Raw genomic sequence first — 24,955 nt, 5'->3', positions numbered from 1 at the left:
TACTTGATGACTTCCACAGAAGATAAATATTAGTGTTTCCGTTCTTAGTTACAATCCTGGAAAAAAAAAAAAAAAAAAAAAGCAATGCTTAAATCAGTGAAATTAAAGTCAGTATTCCCTAGGAAGGTGACTATTAACTTTTTCCAGCTTTCATAGGGATTATTACCTCTTCTTATGCTATAAGTCTAAATAAATTACTGTATTAAAATGTATTTTACATTTTAATTACATTTACATACATTTACATAGGTATGTAGCCCATGGAATAGCAAGGCTTATTTCATATTTATGTTTGGGGATTGATTCAGAAAGTCTAGGGGAGCACAAGAAGTAGGAAACTCATCAGTTCAGTTCTGTTGCCTTTGTTTGATACGTTCCATCTAAAAATAAGTGTTATGATAGCGAAATGGATATGCACAAATATGAAACAAGCAGGTTGCTCAGGATTTAATTCAGGTTTTAATCAGTTAAGGCAGGAAATTAGATTTAAAGATTCAGAAAATGAGATTTAATGAGTAAACAGACATTTCAATCAATGCCAAAGTAGTGATCCTTGTATATACAAAGACTGAAAATACATATATATATATATTTATATATAAAAAAGAAAACAAATATTTTAGAATAGAAGTAATTTATAAATAGGTATAATCCAAGAGGAAAAAAATCTATTCTTCTGTGTATGATATGCTACATATTCAGTTGCATGTTTAAATGAGGAAAAAGTATTTTGCCTCTTATTCTATTTTTGTGTGTACATACATGAAAAAGTAAATTCTTAATTTTTAAAGTTTTATCCTGAACTGAATTCTTGGTTTGGAGAATTCAAAATGTAAATAACAATACATTTACTTCTATGAAAAGAATTGTTCTAAGTCAGGTCCACCAAAATATGCATGGCGTACATAGACTGGATAACTGCACAGAACTACAAGAAGGAAAAAACTGGCCCTTTTTTCTATACAATCAGAAATCTTTATAGCAGTGTGTATATTCTACTGAATAAAATATTTTAGTGTATATGGAATCAAAAGTTGATAACATTTTCCCCATATTGGATTTTTTTCTCCATCTCTGCAATTAGGGTGTGAATGTTGGAATACTGTCACTGATTTAGATACATCATTAACTTTTTTTCCAAAAGTTTATCCAACATTTTTTTATATTTTAGAAATCAAAAGTTAATTAGAGCTAAACAATTTGATCTATCTCTTTGACGTAAAAGGTGTTTGGCTGTATTCTTGAAAATGAATCCCTTGGGATGCTGTAATCTTCATAACTTCTCCATTCAGAGTATCATCTTCAATTATTGTTATCAGTCCTTCAGCAATTATTGATGGGCTAAAAAAAAAAAGAGGCTATTATTCAATAATAATGATGTAATAGACTGTGATAATAATAATAGACTGTGAAAAGCGTAATTATAAAAGCACAAAGTAAGTCTATATACCCTGAAACTTAGCCTGATATTTGAATATATTTATTTTCAGAAAAGCAAAGGTGGTATTATTGTATTAGCAGAGAAATTCAAGCTCCTTAATAAGAAGATGGAACATAAAGCTGCAACTTTGCAAATCATTAGTGTTTGCTGCAGGTACTGCTAAATTCCTGTTGTAATCCACATACTTCTGCAGCCCTTACAAGACCCTCTGCAGCACTTTGCTGCTTTTTTATTTAGTTTTATTTGTAGTAGGACTGGTACAAGCTAGTGCATGGAGAACTTTGCCATATCAGTTGGATATTTTCATAGATGAAATAGATATTTTAAATATGAAAAATATTGGGCAAAACAGCACAGGTTTCTTTTGTGTAGAAGGAGCTGACAGCTAATTGTTAAGAAACTGAGGAAGTATTAAGATGTCATTTCAGGCTTTACTTGTTCTTATTTTTAGAAAGGCTTTTGGCCTTTCTTTGCAATTCCCTGATGGACTAGGTAAATTTAATCTGATCCACATAGTTGTTACTGTACATTTATGAATTTGATCCAGTACTTGGTCTGATTTCTGTTTGTCTCATGTCCGTATTTTGTAGAAACCAAATAAAAATTATATTCTCTATATCTCATAAAGATTTTAATTTAGCAAATTAATGGAATGATCCACTAAGGACTATTCAGAACTAATACACCATCTTTAAGTCAGGAATTTGATTTGCACTTCGCTGGAACTGGGAATGCATAAAGAGGAAGCATCACCACGTAGACGATGCTCCTGAAATAGGCTGAAGTATCTGCCATTACTCATTTATTTATAGAATACAATTAACAGAATTTGGTCTGAGGCAGTGTTTCCCTTTCATTCTTCTAATTTTGCCTGCTGAGAATTAATTGAAAATGCAAACTTGTTCTTTATTTACAAAGGTCAAAAAGCAGTGTATCTGATTTGACTTACTCCATCACACCGTAGAACTGCATCATATTTTTTATCTCATCCTTATATGAATAATATTGTCCCATATTCTCTTCTTTATCTATTGATTGAAGAATTGGTGTATTGACAAATCCTGGACAAATTGTGTTGAGTCTCACACCATAGTTTTCCATGTTAGCAGCTAACTAGAAAAGAAATAGAGTTAGGAGTTCAACATCAACATTTTTTTAAAAGAGTATTGTGTAGCTAAGTAAAATAACATTTAACAGAAACCCTGCCTGACATTACGTATATCCTATCTCATTTTCATTATAAGGTAGCCTGCGTTTTCGGTCTGAAAAAGAAAAGAAAGTCCTATATAATTTGCATCATGCTTCCACGATGCTAGGCTGTACTAATTCCCTGGTAAGTACAGTGATTCTGTGCTGATTTTTCATTTTCTCCTTGACTTTCTCATGTTCAGCATAGAGATGGCATTTGCTCTGATTTTCTGCAAACCCCTTTATTTTTGAACTTACATGATGGTGTTTAATTACTCTCTCATAAGAAAGTGAAACTGGAAAACCAGGTTTCAGGATTGTGCTGTGGCTATTATGTGATATGCAACATTTAACCATACTTATCTGTTTAGCTTAATATTAAAAAGGAGTGATTTGTGTGGGGAGTAGGGGAGTAAAATCTAGACAACCATGCAAATGATTCTTTCAGGTTCTTTGTTCTGGAAATTAGGGTGGAAGCCTTTTATAAGTGGGCTATCTTCTCTAAGCTTAACCCATGAAAGTGTAATCATACTTCACTCTCTCCAAGTTATTCTCTCACGTAGCTTGTTCAACTTAACTGGAAAATTTTGTAGTCAGAGTAAGATTTACTATGTGCTCATATAACACCTAACATGTCCCATCCTGAATGTGTTTTTACATTTTAGTGTGTTAAGAGTTGGCAAGAATAAATAACAATCAACAAATTTGTGTTCCAGTCACTTTTTCCACACTTTAGCACCTATTTATAATTACAACGTTCTCAGTTTGACTTAAAAATAAGAAAAGCAAAATGTTAAATGATTGAGATGGAGTTATGACTTTATGACTTCTGGTCTCTTCCATCTGTCCTTAAACTATTTTATAGTTTCTTTCTCCTTTGCTCAGTAAACCTTTCTAAAACTCAAACTTACCATAAACAATTTACTTATTCCATCTTCAGATACCCTTTGTGAAAGAAAGGACCCTCTAGCAATTTGGATTCTTCATTTGCTTTAAGACAGTTTGTTCCAGTTGTGTGACAAAAGAGGAGGGATCATGAGAAACAGGGTGTTCCCTAGGAGATGCTGATACTGTTTTCAAAAACATATACTTACTGCTATTGAGCGTGTAAATCCAATTACACCATGCTTTGTAGCACAGTACACAGGTTGGAATGCAGCAGGCATGAGTCCTTTAAAATAAAAAGTTATCTGAATAAGGATGTTGGGTACCCCTACTTATGATGACCTTAAATACAAATGTACGTTAATAATGTAAAAAAATGTGATCAATTTTCACCAAATTCATAGAAATGCAACAAAATAGTTCATCAAAAATCCGCAAATTCTGTTTTTTAATCTAAGTGAAGTGGGGAAAAATGGATGAAATAGATGAAAACACAGGTAGTCAAGAGAGGAATAATGAAAAAAAAAGTATAATTTTAAGATTAATGTACTGTCTTTGAAGTAAGACAAAAATAAAGGACAAGACCTAAGAAAGAACACAGAAAGGAAACACTCAAGAAAAAGAATTTTACAGCCTTTTAAAATGAATCTTGATATATGTAAAGTATTTCAGATACTTTCGTTACTTAAACCTTAACTGCTGATACACAAACTGGACACCTGCATTCATTTGCAGTGATTTTAAGGAAGGAATGTGGGTCAAGATGAGAGAAATAGCAAAGTCAATTTTGGCTACTGTAACTGAGTTAGAATTATGCTAGTAATACTCCACTAAACAAATAAATAAATAAAATGTCTGACTTACATCCCTCCCTTCAGTTATTTCTCTCAGATAGTAAAAACAAACAAAAAACATCAAAAAAAAAACCTGAGAAAAATTTTCCCCTGCATGCTAGTGAGAGATAGAAATGAATGTGCTGCTCAACTGCCCATGAAATAATGTTGTTGTTTATTTGATAATGTCGTTTGAATTACAACAAAGAGTAAATTACATTGCACAGTGGGTTTCGCTCAAAGAAGCAAGTATAATAGAATAACTCAGACTTAACGTGAGGCACTGCAAAATTTATTTTACCTACAGTGCTGCTCCAATAATATTTCATAGGTTTTTAAGAAAAGACTTACATGGAATAGGGAAGTCAATTTGCAATAAGCAAATGGAAAAAGTACTAAGAAATGAATGCAGGACCTGCAATGTATGTACCAGAGTGTATGGAGATGAGTGATTAAACACTGAGAAAATAATATGAAATCCTTATTGAGCAGAAAGAAACAAAAGCAGAGATGTGGATAGGAGATATTCTCAAAGCATTTTCTACACTAAGTTAAACTGTATGAAATGAGTTTCACTGTATGGTACCTCCTATAGTGGCCCCTATTCAGAAATAAAAACCCAGCATGATATTTAGCAGGGGACAGAAAAAAGAGTGAACAATACTTGGCAATAACATTGATGTGTTCTGTAAGGAAAAGGAGAAGCAAAATGAAAAGTGACTGCCATAATAGTGAACATTTGTGGTGGGAGTGGAAGAGCATAAAATCATTATTTACAGTAAAATAAGAAGAGCAGAGACTTTGGTAAAAAAATTAAGAAGTTAATTCTAGTAACACTGAGTTTGATGGCAAAAAGCTGATAAAGAAGAGATAGATCATGTGTGTATATATGTGTATTTTTAAACATTAAGCCAATAATATCTGCTGTGCAGTAACACCTGAACTGGACCACATGGCTGCTCTGGTTCCACTTGAATGTGAAGGTCCTGTGAAAAGCAAGCAAAACCTCACCTGTTCCGTAGTTAAAGGATGACATTTGTCTGTGCTCCTTAATACAGTATTGTAAAGTCTGATTTTGATGCCTTGATATTTTAATTCAACAGAAATAATTTCTTTCACATCTTTAAATGATAAAATCAAAAAGAGTATTTCTCATCTCAGTGGATGTTTACTATGAAAACTTTAAATGTAACATGACAAGATTCAAGGTTTTGTCTTAGTTTAAATGCCACTTTGCTTAGCCAGTGAAAGCAGCACTGTTCAGTGATGGGAAATGAACAACTTAACATTGTTGTGTTCTTAGCTTGAATTGATTCATTATACTTTTGATTGAGAATCTATTTTTGAAAAATATGTTTCCTATGGATTGTGATTACAGTATTCCTTTCTGGTGACTTCTGATTGTCATCCATCATCAGTATTCTGGTGATAATTGGAAACACCGGAATACTGTCTCATTAGAAATACTATGGTATCATTATTATTATTTTAGCCATTTAGAGGTTTTATGCATTTTAAAGATGAAAGCAATCCTAATGAAGCTACAGGTAATGGACATGATTCAGACAAAATATACTTGGAAATGGAAAGGAAGAATTCAAAGATTTTGTTGGTGCTTTTTTTTTTTTTAAACACAAGTAAATATAGTAAGACAAGTTACTTTACTTGAAAAGGAAGGGAAAATCCAGAAATAAACAAAGGAAGGGTACAGTTCACTGTAATGAAGTTGAAGAAGGTTCAAAGACTTACTTAAATGTCATAAGAGAGCAGGAATAACTTGGCAGGAAGAGCAGAACAAGTAACTCATCTTTTTGGTTAAATCAAAACATTAAAGCCATTCTGAATAACTGAAATTTTTTTTTGCTAACATGGAGAACCACAAAGAAATCAACTCACTTTCAGCCAAAGCAGTAATAAGTAACAGTGAAAAGCTAGTCCTCGCATCCTTCACAACAGCACTCCTGTCTTGCTTTTGTTCCTGACTTATGCACCTAGTACCACAGTGTCTGATTTCCCCAGCCCCATGGAGATATGAAGCTGTATCTGTTCACAGTGTATCCTAGGGCTTTGCTGGAAAATATTTTGGGAACTGCTCTGTGACATTGATTCTGTTCTGCCTGAGTATTTAACAGTTCATGACTGTGTTTTCCTAGTGGGCATTCATTTGTTAGAACATTTGGATTCTATTTGCTGCTTCTGTAGATATTTAATTATCTAATGCAAAGTGAAACAGCATCACTGAAAGAGGCTGGGGAATATTATCTGCAAAAAAAGTTTGTGTGGGGAGAATGTTCAAATGGATGATGATGGAAGCAGTGTGTGCTGGGTCAGGGGGAGGCAACTTATACCTAGAGCTTCCTCTCTCTGGGTTTTGTCATGGCACAGAACTGTTACAATGAAAGGGGACAGGAAACTTCCTTCCTCCTCAAAGGATCTCAATCAAGAACTAGATGGTGAACTTGACATGATTTCATGATGACTGAAGGTGCTTTTTTGATTACCATAAACATTTTGAGTAGACCAGCAATAATCCTGTGCTCATTTTCCCTTTTCTTTTTTCTCAGCAGGATGACAGCCAGCTTGTACCTTTGGTTATATGGTAGTCCTCTCCTTGGTAAGGTGTCAGGACTCATTTCAGATATGAGGCTTCTCAATACAGCTGCTTGTTAATCATGGTCAATAGTTTTAATTAAGTTTCATGGTCTACATCTTGATAAATGCATATGGGATGTGGGGAATTGTATCAATAAGCTTTAATTTATCATTAAGCTTTGCTGAAGGAATTATTTTCTACATCTGTGAAAATCTTTAATGAATACAGCATTAGGGATTTTTTTTTTTTTCCAGGTATGCTTTTCCACTGAAATGTCCTTTGAGATTTGAGTGAGTCTCCTTCCTTGACTAAGATTTATGAGCTTTTTGATGACCTTTCTACCCTCTATTTTCTTCATGGGTGCACACTGTTAGGCAGCTTAAGACAAGTTTTGTTTCTGCTTGACAACATCTTTGTTTCACTAATTCTTTGAGAAGCGTCCTTCGTGTTTGTATGAACATACTGTAGAGAATAAGAAACCAAAGTCTGCTTTCTAACATGGCTGTTCATCTCACAGAGGGTTTGAGCTCATTAGAAAGCAGTGCTTCTACACTATTATTATGCAGGGATTAAGCTTATTTCCAATAATTATTCAAATTTTTTTCACTTTGTTTTTTTATAACCTCAATATATTGTTCCATCCCAAATTTGTAATTTTATTTTATTTTTTAATGAAAGAGGTGAAGATCCTTAAGTGTAAGTTTTGGGTAACTGATGGAACCTATTTTAATGCAAGCCATAAGAGTGCATCTCTACTGGAAAATATTGTCAAAGTAATTTGTTTCCTCTCTCTACTAGATTTGCTTTATGAATTATAACAGTTTATTGTAACACATAGAATACTTACAAATAAATAACAACACAGGATGTAGCCATATTTATTTAAATTAAGTGTATTTTCAAACCACATCACAGAAATCTCCTTTGTCATCCTGGGGCAAAAGTCTGCAGTGTGGGATATGCTCACAACACTCTCTGAAGGTCAAAGCTTCTTGAAAAGAAGCAGTTATGTAAGCAGAAAAATGAGCTAGAGGCATGATGGCCCTACGGAGTGATGAGGGAATTGATTTTAAGGGGTTTACATAATATTCTATTCTTAAGAGTATGGAGGAATAAAAGATTATGCTCATTATGTCCGCAGTGATCTGTGCCAAAACCAGAGCAAATTGTAAACTGCATTATTTTTAGGTAACTTCATAACAATGAACCATAGTCTTGAAGGAATAGTTTCTAAATTTTCTAATCTTGCCTTGATAGATTCTGCTCAGCAACTTCTTAATTTAAATAAGAGAGGGAACAAAAGCTCTTCTATGATGCTGAGCTGGATACCCAACTGTGCAGCTGTTTGCACCTTTACTCTTCTCCATTACTGTGACACAGTCTTGTCCTTACTCAAATGAAATTAACCATATAGTTTTGTTCTTGTGATATATATATATATACACATATATATATATATATCTCAGATCCTAAAGAAGTCTCTGCTGTGCTGTGAAGAAATGCTTTACACATTTCCTTTGGCTGAAGCTTTACATAAGAGGGGAAACTGGCTGCATGTGGAGCCTGAATGCTTGAAATTAAATCAAACTGTTGATATTATTATACAGCAGTTGTACATGCCAGATAGACTACATATCAAACAAATTCTCACTGAGCAATATAAATTAGCATGTTCTAAGCTAAATATTTTATTTTATTTCTATATATCTCTATAAGAACTTTGCTTTTGTTTGTTTGTTTTAAATATGGTAGAATCCAGGCAAATAGAAATTCAATTTTTACAGAACAACTTCATGAAAGAATGAAAGCTCTTGAAGCAAGTGCTCACACAAACAAATTCAGTTTTCCTCTTTATTTACTACAAGTGTATATGTATAAGTCACAAAAATGTAAGAGAGAATGTGAAATGTAGTCATGTAATTAATTGCAGGAGTTAAATTTAGTGTTTTGTGCTATTCCGGTTGCTTCTATATACTCTGTATAAAAAAAAATAAATTAACATAAGTAGTTTCCTACTGAATGGGTTTTAGAAAAGTTTACTTTTTAAATTTGAAATTAAGTATATTATTATATATTCAAAATCCTGCCCCAACTGACATTCTCTTTTACGCAAGCTTATGTATTTCCTCTCTCACATTTAGCCCTGTCTTGCAGGAATGCTCTAAAGAAAGGACGATTCAGTACTGGAAAGAAATGGTGGACCCTATGGCTTACACCCAGCCAAACACTTATGGCATCCATTTCATAGGATGCATTTAAGTATGTCTGTGGGTGTTCTTTGGAAGCATGAAACAGTAAGGTTTGATTCAGTCTCTAGTTCAATCATTGGCAGAATTCCCATGGTTAAGAACTAATTAATACGTGAAGCAAACATTATTGAATGTTACACAAGAACTGCATATAACTCTCTGCTGCTCAACAAGACACTTGCTGTCAGTCTGTAGAGCACAGCTGATACAATCTTATAGAGGAGTTGGCTTGGGGGGTGGAGGGGAGAGGGTAAAATTAAAACCACTCCAAAGTTTAATCATTAACAGAAGCTAGCTTTGAGAAAAGAAAACACACGCAGGGAATGTTAAACAAGCCAATGGCAGCTTGCCTTTTGTATATGGAGTGAATTTAGGGACTTAGACCTTCAGACTGTAAAGGAGAATTAGAGTCACAAAGCACAAACAGTAAAAAAATAAATAAACTATAAAAAGTTAGTGTGTGTCAGCTTTTATAATGTGGCTTTCCTTACGATCTAGAAAGAAGTTGCTATGTAGAAGACTTGTAAAAGCAAACAGAGCAAAAGAGACTGTTTCTGATAGATGGCTGCAATAGTTAGAGCATAATGTTAATTAAATAAATGAAAATTATAATAATTATAATGATACAAACTGAGGAAAGCCAAACTGTCAGATCATAAAAGCAAAATCTTTTTAATCAGTTCAGAATACTTAAAACAGAATCAAACTTCTTGCCAGGTTTGCCCTTTCTTAAGCGTTCTGCGTGCATCAGCACTTCTCTAGAAATGTGTAATCTTTTACTTGGTCTGATGAAATCTTTTATTGCGATAGCAGTTTTCTTCAGGTTAATTTTGTCCTGATATGAGGTCAGTTTGAGCTAATGGAGATGAATTTACAATCTGCTATAAACCCCTCACCCATATGAAGTATGTATATGAGTGAAATCAGATCCTCTGTGTGATTTTTGTCAATAGGGTGGACTGGATTTCTCCTTGCAGAAACCCATTTTATATGTTAATTTAATGTCCTCAGAACAGTCATGCCCATCCACAATCAGGACCTAAGGCCACCACTCTCTTAGGTCTATAAATTAGATTATGGTTTCCACCTTTGAGTGTGTATCATTGTAACTTAGCAATGTTATTAAATAGTGTTCAGAATGTAGAATAAAATGAGGCAAGTTAGGTTTTGTCCTACCATTTCTGTTACTGTGATGAAAACTAGCTCAAAATGAGAATAAACAGGGAAGAGCCATAGTAAAAAAGAAAAAAGTGAGAGCAAATAGTACAATCCATTGATTTTTAGATACAAAGCAGTGAACAGAAAGTGTTTATATAGAAAATATTCTCACCTGCCAATGATGAGATATTAATGATTACTCCTCCATCACCTCCATTTCCTTTTCTCATATATTCTAGACCAAGGTAGGTTCCTCTTATCACAGATGTCTAACATAAAGGGGAAAAAGTACAATTATATTCAAAATATGTTCCTTTTTTACTCCTGAAAAATTAGTTTTGTTTTAATTTTTATATTTAACTGTAATTTTGCTTTACTTGACTTGTGATCTAACTTCTTCTTTGAAGATTATAAACACAGAAGTCATTCCACAGTAATTCAGCTCAATAATTTCCAAAGCAAAACTGCTGTAGATAAAATAATAGCTTGATTATTTTTCTAATAAAGATATAATTTGAAACATACAGCCTAAAATAAGTGCTGTGAAGGAAAGAAAATGTATACTAAGTAAACAGTTGATAGACCAAATACGTGCTTTGTCTGAGGACATAAGAATTGGATGAACAGGTCATAATCCCAGTGTTTTTACTGAGATGAATTATTATTCATTTTAGAAAATGTACAGACTGAATCTGAAGTTGTTACATTTATGTCTTTGTTTGACTCACGACATGAGAAACTTGCACTTCTTAGAATTAACTTATGTAGTCTATTTCTGGTCCTAAAATTTGTATTTTCTGGCTGAAATTAGTGCATTTTTATCTTTCCTGTCAAAAGAAGGTTAGTTCAAACAGACAAATACAGCTACGGGAAAAAGCCAACAGCAACAAAACATTTTACAAGATGTGAAGGAAGGTATTAGCGTAATTTTAACTGGTGTATGTAAATTTGTTTTATTTTTAAAGAAAGAACTTTAAGGAAAAGTTTTACTGTGACTTAATATCTTGATTACCTAAGACCTGGTTTTGAACCCTACTGCTGGGATTCATCCCACTAAACTTAAGATATTTAAAGCAAATGAGTCTCCGTAAAAGAGTAAGTTGCTTTACCAGAGATTTTGAGGAGTACTAATAGAAAGCTGTGGTGATGCTCTAAGTGAAAGATAATAACTTCATAAGTTTCATACTTATTTAGCAAGTTCATTAGATCTCCGCATAATCAATTTGTATTTGGCTTACAGTTTCAGAACTGAATCACTTTTATATTTCCAGAGATATTCTTTCTGTTTTTAATCAAGAACTCCATTCATATTTTCTTATTGTCTGTGCCATTTATTTGACCAGAACTAAGATGCTCAACAGATAAAGTGGCCCTACACATCTGTCCACATATGTGCCAGGGAAGGTTTAAAGGACTCTGTACCACTGAGGTAGGAATGTCCCAAATTATATTACTAAAACCTTTCGGTTAGTGGTTAATTGTACTGGGAAAAAGTCCTGTATTCAAGAAACGTGCTTGTTTATTTTAATAGGAAACATATTTGGAAGATTTGAATGTCTTCCTTTTTTTATTTTTTTTCTGTATCCAAGTAACACAAGTCTGAACTGCACAGTGACGGAGATATAAAAACTTGAAGCTTCATTACAAAGTTTGCTTTGTAGTATCGATATTGAATCAGCTCTTTTTTTCTTAATTTTCTTCATTTCTTCATTCATACAGATGTAGTATTTTATATTTTCAATATCAATATATTTTCAGCATATCACTAGTAACATTTTGATTAATATAAGAAAAAGCTATTTTCTAAATACTTTAACAGAAGCTTTTCAAAGTTCTGTTTTCAGCGTCTCACTAAATTAGATCTGATGCCCTGAAAAGTAGCAGACACTATAAATGTGGTCTTGCAGTGTTTCATGTTCATTGTCACATTTAAATTTCAAAGAATGTATAGAAAATAAGATTATTTATGCCTGGTAGCATTGCTGTAAGGTCAATTTCTTCTTAGAACGAACTCATTAACAGCTTAACAGAAAAATTAGATTTATTTATTGGTGTTTCTCTCTCTCTCTCTCTCTCTCTAGATATATAATAAGATAAGCTGTATACAGGACATTTTAGAAAAGCGAGAGTTAATGCTGTCTCTGGAAAGCAGGTGCAGGCCCCATCATGCCCTGGAGCAGTGGCTCAGCCTGTTGAACAGAAAAGGAGAATTCCACTTGATGATGAGAAGAAATAAATCAGTTGGAGAAGGAAGTAGCTTGTGGCTCCTTGAGAATTTTTCTATTCTTCCAGCCTTCTCATTCAAACAGATAAAAGAGCAAGAGGAGTCCTTGGGCAAACCACAAGTAAATGGGAATAGTGAGTGGCTTGACTTTTCTACCAAAATCATATTACTGATCTTTTTTTCTCTGTACCCCATTAGCAGCATCTCTTGGTGAGCTGGAGGAAGCCTTCTTTTATAGGTATTGTGAGAGGTTGTATTCTGAATTAATGCAGACATTCATTTGGATATTACCCTAATAACTGCTGTTATCCTTGCATGGAACTGCTCTATAAATGTGCATGATCATGGCTATTTCTGGTGTTTGGTCTTGTAACACAAATAATTATTCTGGGAATAAACTGAAAAAAAGTAGAGAGAGTGAGAAGAACCTAGCTGTCTGCACACTCATCAGATGGCACTCGGGATGAAGGTGTTCTGTGATAGATCTTCCATTCACTTGCCAACGTTTCCCTCTCCAGAAAAGAAAGTCATCTCAATAATTTTCAAAGATAGAACGGCAGTAGCTGAACTCACTGTTTTTTGAGCTTGCAGTTTATTCTTAGAATCTAAGTGTCACTGTCCAGCCAAGCCCATGGATCCAGGTGGGTGAACAAACCAAGGCTGGCTCTTCTATCTGGGAGCCAAGAACTATGATGGGAAAGATGTTTTTCAAAGAAAAAGGTGTATATATTTTTGGGGAGTTGCTTTGAAACTCATCTTTGGAAAAGTGCAAATTGCAGTCTGAGGCTTCCTCTTTTATGGAATGTGACACTAGTTTCCTGGATGTTTGCATTCCAAGAGAAAGCTTATAAACTATCACTTCAGTGCGTCATGCACAATAAAAAGTAAGTCAAAGAATGATGCATTCCTGGTCTTGGAATATGATGAAAAATGTTTCCCATCTGCCTTTTTTTCTTTCTTTTTTCAGGTTGTGTAACTAGAATCATAGAATCCTTAGAGTTGGAAGGGATCTTTAAAGGTCATCTAGTCCAACTCCCCTGCAATGAACAGGGACATTCACAGCTCGATCAGGTGTTGCCCAAGGCCTGATTCAGCCTCATTCAGGGATCAAACGCATCGCTAGGCAACCTGCTCCAGTGCTTCAGCACCTCACTGTAGAAGATTTTTTTCTCTATGTCCAACCCAAATCTACCCTCTTTAAGCTTGAAGCCATTTGCCCTTGTACTATCACCACAGATCATGCTAAAGAGTGTGCCCCTTTCTTTCCTGTAGATCCCTTTTAGATACTGAAAGACTGCTCTCAGATCACCTCAAAGCTTCCTCTTCTCCAGGCTGAATAACCCCAGGTTTCTCAGCCTTGTAGGAAAGGTGTTCCATCTCTTGGATAATTTTTGTGGCCCTCCTCTGGATACACTCCATCAGGTCCATATCTCTTATGTACTGAGGACTCCACATCTGGATGCAGTACTCCAGGTGAAGTCTCACAATGCAGAGAAGAAGAGCAAGATCACCTTCCTTGACCTGCTGGCCATGCATCTTTTAATGCATCCCAGGATACGATTGGCTTTCTGGACTGTGAGGTCACATTGCTGGCTCACGTCCAGCTTACCATCCAGCAGTACACACAGATCTTTTTTGGCAGGGCTGCACTCAATCCTTTCATCCCCCTGATTTTATTGGTAGTAAAGGTTGCCATAACACAGGTGCAAAATCTTGCACTTGGATTTGTTAAACTTCTTGAGGTTCAACTGCGGGTCCACTGCTCAAGACTGTCTGGGTCCCCCTGGATGGCATCCCATCCCTCCGGTGTGTTGGCTGCACCCCACAGACTGGTGTAATCAGCAAACTTGCTGAGGATGCAGTTGACCTCACTGACAATGTCATTGATGAGGATATTAAAGAGTACCAGTCCCAGCACTGATCCCCATGGGATACCACTGATCCAAACATTGAACAACTGAGCACCGCTTCCTGGACTCAATCCTGCAGCCAGTTCTTCATCCATTGATCAGTCCACCCATCAAATTCGTATTTTTCCAATTTGGAGAGAAGGATGTTGTGGGGTACCATGTCAAAGGTCTTACTGAAGACCAGATAGATGACGTCAGTGGCTCTTCACTTCTTCATTGATGCAGTGACACCATCATAAAAGGCCATTTGGTTGGTCAAACAGGATTTGCATAGCTTCTAGGAGGATCTGCTCCATAATCTCTCTCAGCACAGAGGTAAGACTGATGGGATGGTAGTTCCCAGAATCATCCTTTTTATCCTTCTTAGAAATGAGTGTGGTGTTGTCTTTTTTCCAATCACCAGGGACTTCTCCTGATTGCCATGACTTTTCATGTTGGCTGTTCATGTTGTTTCATGTTCATGCTGACTACTGAGAACTAACATTAAAACCTGAAAATAATTGGAATGGTTATCTTCCTAGTTGTTGAAAAAACTGACCTCATTGATACTGCTGTTTGTATTCTTATCAAAATACAATTATTTACTCTAGCAAATAATGAAGACAAGGTGCACTGCAGGTCTGAACATGCTCCTAAGGGAGAAAGTTTTATATTGTACCCGCCAGAAGAAAGTTCAAGATTCTTCCCAGTTAAATCTTAATATCTCCTAGTGTTAGCTTCTGAAAAAATTCAGACTTGACTTAGATATGACCAGACATTCTGATGTCTGGTCTTTGAAAAATAATTGTGCTATTACTCAAAATGTTTGTAATTGCAATTGGAAGCACCTTATCAGTAATCATCAACTTATATAATAAATTGTTTGGCAATTTCACTATCAGTGCCAAAATCTGAAACAAAACTTACAAAATCTACAGTACATTACAAGTCTGCATGTCCCATACATGTCTGTATGGTTTTAATGGTTGTTCTTAAAGGAATAGTATTTTGAAATTCTGATTCTAGTAAGACTCCTAGTTTTCAGCAGAGCTCTAATTCCCTTTCTTCTGTCTTTCTGTCTTCTCCATGTCTTCTGTACTTTTTTGCCCCCTAAATTCCTCAGGAATAAAGGAATATTATTATTTTTTGAGTAACTGGATTCAGGTGGTGCGTGGTTCAAATAAATTGGTCTTTATTTTAATTGAACATTGGCTACTGTAAACATACATTAAAATGGTAGGCTGTGAAGTTCATTGGCCTACTGGACAATTAAGGTCTATCTATGTGCTTCCTAATATAGACATCAAAATTTAGTATGCTTACAGCTCTCTTTATGCATTGGGAGGGCTGATCCTCATGCCATTGATCTCAAGATAATAGCTACTTCTCACCTTTTGGTAGCCACATCTCTCTGTAAGCACTTAGTCATATTTCTGACATCACACACTTAAGGAATAGGCAGCTAAGCCATTGAACAACAGAGCTGGTGTATTTCTTAGAATGCAATCTTGATACACTAGTTAACTGTGCAGTTTACTCTTCTACAGACAGCTCTGTGCTCCACACTGAACAATTACATAAGAAGTGTTAAGAAATTGCTTTCCTGTCTGTACTGTGAGCCCAAGCAGCAACACCCAGCTGCTGAATCTAGTTGTATCCTGGTTTGTTATTTTGAGGTGGAAGTTCAACCTGTGTAATTTCTTCTGATAAAATGGGAAAGGAAAGCAAGGTGTATGGACCAGAAGAGATACGCCCTTATCTAACTTACACAAGGGAACAGCCCTGCAATGATCATTACATCTTTGTCTCAGAAGTAAATAAGATGAAGCTTGCCTAGTTAGCTTTAAATTTGTTGTTGACACATTAATTGGCCTTTCGAAGGATAGTTCCTTACTGATGAGGGAATTAATTGATTTTGCATGATTTGCTAGTTGCTAGAAATTTTATTACACCATAAGCTATATGTAACCTATCCACACATTCATGCTTCTCTTAATGTACTTCATCATTTGCACAAGAAATTTTTATACTCAACTACCTCCTTATGACCCAGGGAATGAGCAATACAAATAGAGTAAACAAAGAGAGCAAGACAGATCTCACTAGTTCATTTATCAGAGCAAATGAAAACCAGCTTCCCAAATCTTTAGGAATATATATTCTCAGAATTAGCTATCATTTCACCATTTCCCTACATCTCTTTCTGTGACTGTCTTCAAAGCCCTTCTAGATGAGAATAAATCTCGTCACAGGCGGTGTTTGCCTCTCTATCCACACTTCCACAGTATAGGAGGAAATAAAAATTTGGTTTGCCTTGAGAATATTTTACTCACATATCTCTGACAGCTGTCTTAAGGCATTTGGTATTTATGCGGACACATTTTGTAGATATATATATGCCTACTGCATAAAATGCAGATGAGATTACATAAGAGCATAATTGAATCTCAAAATCTATTTCTTCTGAATTTCAAATGACAAAGAATGCCAACTTTCCCATTTTTTCTACTTCTGCCTAAAAACTCATTTTGTTTCTTTTTAAGTTTTAGAAAAAAAAGATATGTTTCAAATCTCTTTAAAAAATGAATTCCCTAAAACAATTCCCAGAAATTTTTAACTACAATGCAGTAACATCATGTTTAAAAACATTGTTTAAAAACATAAAGCATTAATAAAATCAAATCAAAATAAAAACACTTCATAATTATTTCCCTGTGAAACAAGATAAACAAGTTAACTTTAGAAATGCATAAAACTAAAAACGTATTCCCTTACATGTTAATTAGTAGTTTTTGCTTTTCTAGGAGAATAATTTAGTAATTTTAGAAAGCTCACAAATGACCTTTCTGGATCAAATTTATGTATCAGTAAATGTATATAAACTTTGGAGCTTAGAATCGTAGAATCACAGAATTATCAAGGTTGGAAAAAAACCTCTATAATCATCCAATCTAACCATCTACCTGTCACCACTATTTCCCACTAAACCATGTCCCCACTATCCAGCCACTACCAGTTCCAGAAAGCCTACAAGACAAGAAAAAAGGACACCAAATTGTGTTTAACTAATGCGCATCTAAAGCTTATCAAAACATAATCTTTTTTTTTTAAAATGTAATTTTTTTAAATTTGTTTTGAGGTCTTTAAGAGGAAAAAAAAAAAGGTTATAAAAGTTTTGGATTCCTTAAGCATGAATTCTGTGAAGCAGGTTGCAAGAAACAGTATTCTTGTTGTTCTAGATAGCTGTAGGTAGGACTCTTCATAAAAATGCGCATGTCACACATCCTCATAACTTTCTGTATGTGGTTTTTGTTTGTGATGGACTGTTGAAATTACATAGGTAGTACCCAGTTAAAATGAAATTCCTATATGGTAGCCAGGTTCCTTTCTGCATGCTATATTAACAAGACCATGCATTTGTATAGATATCAGTAGCTTAAAAAATGGCTCAAGCTGATTTTGATCAAGTCAGTGCTTCCAGACCTAAAGCTCTATTGTGGGGCATGGATGATACTGCTGGCATGCTTAATTAGAAGTGCTGAAAGAAATACTGAAAAAAAAGATGGATGATACTTAGCACAAAATGCAACAGGATTGTGAAAAACACCACAAGAGAAATCATTCTAGTGGTTGTTACCCTTTTTTTCCTCACCATAAAGCTGCCTTGTTTCCTTCACAGGAAACTTTAATGAATACAAGCAAGAGCTGTTTTTTATTCTCTCCTTTTCCTATTGTAGTATGTCCCATTCTTTAAATTTGCTTCTTCATTTCTGTTCCTCATGTTTTCTCAAGCAGTGCTATCAGGGAACTTCCTTACACCTCTTTAAAAATGTTCCTGGTGACCAACCGGTTCTGTGAACTGTTTTAGCCATAAAGAACACACCCCATATGTGTTTGTTCTGATTTATCTTCCTCTGTACTGCTCTACTTTTGTACTTCGTACTTTAAACTGGGGCAGGGAATATTTGTTGTATAAATATATAAATAATGTCATGAAGACCAAAGTTGGCATGTAGAGGTTTTTCTCCCCCAATCCCCCCCTTTTTTTTTAATTTTAATTGTTGCATTGTGTATATCAAAATATGTGGCTGTAGAAGTTATTTCTATTCTTAGGGATAACACAAAGGATAATCAAATATCCTATGCTGGGGAAATAGACATGTTTTTAAATTGCATTTTTCATACATTTTTTTTCCTTTCTCTAACAGAAGCAAAACATGTTTTATGGACCCGACCAACATACTATATTACATGAAGTAGTTTTACTGTTCTGTTTTTCATATTTAATAAGCATGAAGCATGAATATCCTGGTTTACAGAAATTATTGTAACTAGTTAGAAATGACCTATGGAAATCAGCTATGTTGTTGGCTCAAGGTTAGACAGTTAATGAATATTCCAATTAAAAGATAAACGAGAATATGTAATTCTTAAATTGTCCTTAATTTAATGTGCATGGTTGTGCTTTTACTCAGCTTAATCATTTTAAATGTGCTTATTTTAGTCACCTGCATGAGTTGATGCATTTATTCAACTTCCAACTACGAAGGAGAACTTTATGGAGAATTAACCTATATAATCATGTTTAAGTTATATATGAGGTAAACCTTCCTCCTACTCTGCAATTATAAAATTGTTTGTACATCCATCTGTAAGTGAAGATATTTACTTAGGCACTAAATTATATTTTAGATTTGCGGACCCTAAGTGCCTTCATTTTTTGAGCTAAATTTGTAGGTGAATAACCACTGACAAATGAGTTTCTCACACAGACTTCATTGTTTTTGGTCATGACTAACTACCTGTGCATGCACATTTGACAAGTGGATGGCTGCCTACAGTAAATTATAGCCCTATATTAATCTAAGACATATGCATGGAACTGATGATGTCACACTCTTGTCAGTTCACAGTGTGAAACATCCTACTTTTTAATTTGTCAGAATATTTCAGAAGTGAAAGATGGAGAATCATGTGTTGTTAAATCGTAAGGAAGATCTAAAGGAATGAGAAAGGAAAATGAACAATGTTTCTCTTATTGTGGAAACCTTAATGTGTGATTCCAAGAATAAACAATAACCTTGGACAGATACAAAAGGTAAAGTATTATTAAATCAGAACGTTTTTTAAAATACATATTTCTCAATTGATTTTCTAGATTTTATCTCAGATACAGCTTGCGTTACATGTCCAGGTATATTTTGTTGTTATTTCTTTTCAGAGAGGCATTCAAATACAGTGACTCAGATACCTTTATCCACAGAATTTTGTAAAAAAACAAGCTTTTCACTTTCATATCCTGAGCTCTCCTGTCCAGCTGACACATTCCAAATGACTATTTGGTTTCAAGTTCCACGCTGCACTCTACCAAATTTTTTTTTCTGAGCAGATCAAGGCTGCAACACTTTGTAAGCATTTTCATAAGAATGATAACATCCAATCAGAACATTATATATGGTAGAACACAAGCCGACCACAACGTTGTTAACCTTGAAAGTTGGCCTTTCCTATAGAGCTTAGGTCTCTTAACTGTAGCCTAAATATAAAAACAAAACAAAACAAAACAAAACAATTTCAACTGAGAAATAGATTTCACCTGGTGAAAGGAATGAGACTTCTTTGTAGAGTTAGCCAAATAATATCAAAGAACTAGTTACAGTCTGAAAATAAATTTTACTCTTGTTGAATGTGCTCTGTTTTAGCAAGTGCTCTTAAGTGATGTGCTTCAATTAGTCACGATGTTGAAATGGCCTATATTAAAAACTCAGGTTATATACTTGCTTCAGTGGTGAAGAAAACATGGAGCTTGGATGAAAAAGTTTTCCTATAGTATCACAGTTATCCTGCAATATATATTAGACTTATTCCCTAATACAGGTCAGCTGAATCTCTCAGGTAGCTAAAATGTTCTAAAGCATTCATATAAACAGACTGGTCTCATGTAGGTGGAGCTCTATTGCCTTAGGTGCCATATTATTACACCTACGTGGGATTTCATTGGGCTTTGAAAGGAGAACGTTGTCTGCTATAACTCCACACGGTGCCATACATCTTGGATAGATGACGTAAAGAAGCCACTGCACGTACATTTAATTGTCTATACATATGCAATTAGGTGGTAATATTTTGGACAGCTGTGCTTACCAGTCTAATAATCCACGTTCTGTCACATGGCATAACTCTCCATGGTTTGTACAGATTAAGTGCATTTCAGTGTCAATTACTGAAGCATGAGTATGTGAGAAGAGATAAATGCTTACCAAGTTAATTTGTATAGTGCTTTCCCAGTCCTTCTCATTGTTCACTCCAGCATTATTAACCACAATATCCAGCCTTCCAAAATGCTCAATTACTTTTTTGAAAGCACCTATAGTAAAATCCAAAGGTGACATTTCTTAGCACTTTTCACTCAGTTATACAATGCCCCATAACATGAGCAAATGAAAGTTCTTAGCACTCATACATTTTGCATTAGGTTGGATATATAGCACCTAATTATATAAACATTTATAGCTTGATCCTGTATGACTTTGATGTAATAAATTCCAGAACTGTCCCCATATATTTTAAGTATAAAATAAAGGCTTTATTTGTTCCGAATGGTTTTATTGACTGGCCTGAATTTAACTAATTTTAAGAATGCACTTCTTATTCAGTGATGTAACCAATACAAATTATTCAGGTACAAAGTGTTCTTGATTAATTTTACTTTTTTTTTTTTTTTTTTTTTTTTAATTTATTAATAGTTTTTTATGCATCGGGTAACAATAATGACTTGTCTGTCAAATTCACATATTCTTTGTTCTAGTGGTAAAAATAAAGACCTGTCTTCCAAGGAACCTGAAAATAAGAACAGGGAAACTTCCACAGTGGCACTGTGTTGAACTAAGATAAAAGATGTGTAAGGCAATGATGTCATAGTGATGAGCAAAATCATCTAGGCTGGCCCTGTTTTGACACCATAGTTGGATGAGATGACCTCCAAATGTTTGTTCCAAACTAAGTTTTTCCGTGGCTGCAGACCTGAAGTTATACAGTTTCTTCACAGGTTGTTCTTTCCTCCAAAAATGGATACACATCACTTATCTTTTATTATTATGCAAAATACCACTCCCTCAAATATTGTTTTTAAAAAACGTCAGTTAATGACTGACTGAAAATCTTGATTATTTCAGGTATATTGAAATTATGCTTGAAAGGCCTTAATGAATGAAACTACTTTCCTAAAAGCTGATACCATGACACTGAATTCTCTGGTCTTTCATCTTTGGCTACTAGCATCAATCAAGGGTACAGCTGCAGCTTTGAAATAAACATTTCTATGTTTTTGTTTTGTTTTCCAACAATTGCAAGAGTTTACAATGTTACTTTTATTTTGCTTTGATTTTACCATATGGTTGGTGCTCTGACAGTGTTTTCTTAATAGATCTGAATGCTGCTGCAAGTTTGTCACAGTCATCATCTTGACATCAGAACAAGAGCTTGGCAGCTGTTGGAAAAGGTTTTATCCATCCAGTTGCTCTTACTGTACAGATTTTTCAGTGTTCTTAATCTGTACTATGGTTTTTCATACTTTTAAAACCTCTCTTTTCTGCCTTGTTGATCACTAAGATCACTGTAAACTAACTTGTTCTTCCCTTTTTGGATGTAAAATAACTTTGTGTTTACACTGCAAAGTAGTTGCTTTGAGTTTATTAAATCATAAAAAAGAAAAACCAATGATCATACAAAATGCTAATCATTAAAATGAAAGAGGGGGTCAATTTTAACAAGTAAGAAAAACAGTGGAAAGTATGTCTTAAACACCAATCACAAATGAGCTTCCTAAATTTTCACGGTAAGCAAAAATAAATGTATGGTCATTTTTTTAAACTGAAGGTGAAGATATACATAAGAAAGCCAACGCAGGAAAAAGCAAGGAAACATTTGGATACGGACAAAGTAATGGATTCCCTGCACGTGAGCATTATGTACCTACAGATACTTGTTCTAGTCTTGTGATTTGCTTCATTTTGTAAGAGTTCAAGTAGGAATAAAATTATTAAAAATGTGACATTGAATGTAAAAATCAGATATAGGACATGACACATCCACTAAGTACTTAAAACTCTGAGTGAAATTAGGCTTATTATGCAGTAGTTTTCAATTGCAAGGGAAGAAACCCACAAAGATAATAATGCTGTATTAGAGAAGCATAGCAACTCCTTGCCCTTGATCCTTGCCATCCCTCCATTCCTATTCTGATCTCTCTTTTCCAACTTGGTTGCAGAATTTCCCTCTCTATGCCATCCTGCTCCTTCCAGTTCTGAGTGCTCTGCCTGCAGGCCGTGCACTAGCCTGGTGTAAAAAAGTAGAGGAACTATGGGATCAGGGTAAGAGAAAGCAAGTTGAAGTAAAAGCTGTGCTGCAGCACATGCTATTCCTACTCCTAAGAGGCTTATTCTTCTCCTGAGTTACTCCTTTCACTTGGAGAAAAAATCACTTATTAGCTTAGCTGATAAATAGTATGTTTGCTGGTTAGTGCATCTCCCACATTTATTGTCCAGCATCTCCAATGGAAAACATTTAAATCAGGCATAATGACACTATCTGGGAGCTAAGAATAATACTGCTGAGCTATGGACAAGGTACAGTATTTGTAAAAAGAATGATTGTGTTTCACCTCCACTGTTGAGACAAGAACAAGAGCAGTGCGGTGTGTAAAAGCAGAAGTAAAGGGTACGCATCCAACATGACACAAATGAACCTGGAAAGGACACTGACAAAAGTGACGTCAAACTCTGTATCTGACTGACTCATTACCTGTGAATGTTTCTCTTAAGAATGGAACTTCAATGAAGTGATGCAGTAGTTATGAAATATTGTGTAGAGTACATCAACACTATAAGCTATTTTAAGAACTCACTAGGGTGCAGGATTTATTCGCTACATTAAAAAAAAAAAAAAAAGGTGATCATAAATCCAGGCAATAAATAATGGCAATCATACTGGAGAAAAGCTCCTTCCCATGACCTGCATATGCAAGACACATGCAGAATTCTATCAATCTGTATCAAAAACCAGGCTGAAGTGCTGCGTTATCTTTTGTCAACTCTTCTTTCAGCTCCAGCAGCATATGTTGGACATAAGCATGCCATATGGAAAGATCACTGCAACCTGGAGCAGAATTTATTGCTCCTGTGATGAGAGAATGCTGCTTGGATTCTGTACCGAAGCCTCATAAAAAGCATGTCCGTGCTTTAAAGCTCATATATATTACTCATAAAATAACAAGTATCTTCTGCAGAGGCTTCCATGGAAAAATATCACACGACACTCAATGGAAATAACTTCTTTGGCTTTTCTTTACGATGTGCCAAGTAACATAGTGAAATGCACGTGAGCTGGTAATAATATTTCACGTCCGCAGGTTCAGAAACAAATCCTTTTTGAGTCACGGTCGGGCTGAGAACAGGCTGCCCTCCAGAACCCCGAATTGCACACATCGGAGCGGCAGCCCGGGCTCCGTCAGGTCGCTGCATGTCGAGCCGGAGCCGCGCCGGCAGTTTCCTCCTTACCTTTCAGTTGCTCCGTATCCGTAACGTCGCATTGGATGAACACCGTCCTCTGCGCTTCGAACTGTTCGTCCAGGGCCGCCTTGCTCTGCTGCCCGGCCTCGGGGTTGCGGTCCAGGAGCGCTACCTGCCCAGGAACGGAGGGAGGAAGGAAGAGGCTGAGCGGGGCCGCGCCGAGATGGGGGCTGCCGGCTCCCGGAGGGAGGGAAGCAGCGGCGCGGGGCTTGCTTACCTTGGCTCCCTTGCCCAGCAGCGCCTGGACAAAGGCTCGGCCGATGCCCTGAGCCCCGCCGGTGACCAGAGCCACCTTGCCATTGACGTGCATGGCGCTGCCAGCCCGCGAGGCGTAGAGGAGCCGTCTCCCGCCTAGCCGGAGGAATAGAGCGCGGTGTCACCTGCCCCAAGTTTCCTCCCTCCGTCGCTCCCTCCCTCCTGCCCTCCCTCCTGCTCTCTTCCTCCTCCTCCTCCTCCTCCAGCCGGTGCAGCCGCGACTCATTCCCCCTCGCGCCCCTCGCGTCCGACCCAGCGCCGAGAGCTGCCCGCGGAGGGGGGGAAGAACGGGGGGGGAGCGGGTCGTGCCCCTCCCACGCCTTCTCCGGGTGCTTGCGTGAACCCCGGGTTCGAGAGCCGGCGAGCAGAGCGGCTCCCCCGGAGGGTCTCGGCAGCCGCCTCGGGAGCGCGGGGAGCGACGCGGCGCAGTTCGGGCTTTGCGGAGGACTGCTTACGCCTCCGGGCCGTGAGTGCTTTGCTTGGCCCGAGCTGCGTGAGCGGCGAGGGAAAACAAACTCTCTCTCGGAGAAAACAAACAGAGCCTCTTCTCACCCCGCTGGTCGGCCCATCGGTGCTCTCCCCTCAGCCAGCAGGGAGACTCGAAGGAAAACATAGTGACTAAACGCTGGGAACGTATGGAGATAACAGCTTTCTAGACATGGTCAGACCTG

The 24,955-nt window shown here is 36.2% G+C and overlaps 1 protein-coding gene and 1 long non-coding RNA gene across 10 annotated transcripts; one reads left to right on the top strand and one right to left on the bottom strand.

The window, feature by feature from the left end:
- Window positions 1–20,121, top strand: LOC128080281 (uncharacterized). Of its 6 annotated transcripts, XR_008206566.1 has the most exons (5): window positions 1–126; window positions 6,912–6,961; window positions 9,095–9,234; window positions 11,691–11,776; window positions 12,429–14,981. It is a non-coding gene; the product is annotated as an uncharacterized LOC128080281 (long non-coding RNA). The 6 variants fall into 6 exon arrangements; XR_008206565.1 differs by lacking the exon at window positions 1–126 and having other exon boundaries at window positions 6,710–6,961; XR_008206562.1 differs by lacking the exons at window positions 1–126; window positions 6,912–6,961 and adding an exon at window positions 19,404–20,121 and having other exon boundaries at window positions 8,929–9,234; window positions 12,429–14,796.
- HPGD (15-hydroxyprostaglandin dehydrogenase) lies at window positions 441–24,438 on the bottom strand. Of its 4 annotated transcripts, XM_052682334.1 has the most exons (7): window positions 24,247–24,428; window positions 24,018–24,141; window positions 20,721–20,827; window positions 10,520–10,616; window positions 3,724–3,800; window positions 2,391–2,554; window positions 441–1,341 (listed from the first exon to the last, which is right to left on the bottom strand). In XM_052682334.1, the coding sequence occupies exons 1-7, from the start codon at window positions 24,337–24,339 to the stop codon at window positions 1,206–1,208; spliced, it is 798 nt and encodes a 265-aa protein (XP_052538294.1). In that variant the 5' UTR covers window positions 24,340–24,428; the 3' UTR covers window positions 441–1,205. The 4 variants fall into 4 exon arrangements, with proteins under 4 accessions (XP_052538294.1, XP_052538296.1, XP_052538297.1 ...); XM_052682336.1 differs by lacking the exons at window positions 20,721–20,827; window positions 24,247–24,428 and having other exon boundaries at window positions 24,018–24,132; XM_052682337.1 differs by lacking the exons at window positions 441–1,341; window positions 3,724–3,800 and having other exon boundaries at window positions 2,437–2,554; window positions 24,247–24,435.
- Window positions 24,439–24,955: the final 517 nt, after the last annotated feature.

This window comes from Tympanuchus pallidicinctus, unplaced genomic scaffold (genome assembly GCF_026119805.1).
Source record: "Tympanuchus pallidicinctus isolate F22 unplaced genomic scaffold, pur_lepc_1.0 scaffold2, whole genome shotgun sequence".
Lineage (NCBI taxonomy): Eukaryota > Metazoa > Chordata > Aves > Galliformes > Phasianidae > Tympanuchus > Tympanuchus pallidicinctus.
The sequence above is the reverse complement of the archived record's forward strand: the minus strand, read 5'-3'. Positions and strand labels throughout refer to the sequence as shown.

Excerpts from the sequence above, each read along its gene's own strand:
- HPGD (XM_052682334.1), bottom strand. The coding sequence starts at position 24,339 with ATGCACGTCAATGGCAAGGTGGCTCTGGTCACCGGCGGGGCTCAGGGC. Across the intron at positions 10,617-20,720 it reads GCACTATACAAATTAACTTG|ACATCTGTGATAAGAGGAAC; the intron begins GTAAGCATTTAT and ends CCTTTATGTTAG. Across the intron at positions 1,342-2,390 it reads CAGTTCTACGGTGTGATGGA|CCCATCAATAATTGCTGAAG; the intron begins GTAAGTCAAATC and ends TTTTTTTTTTAG.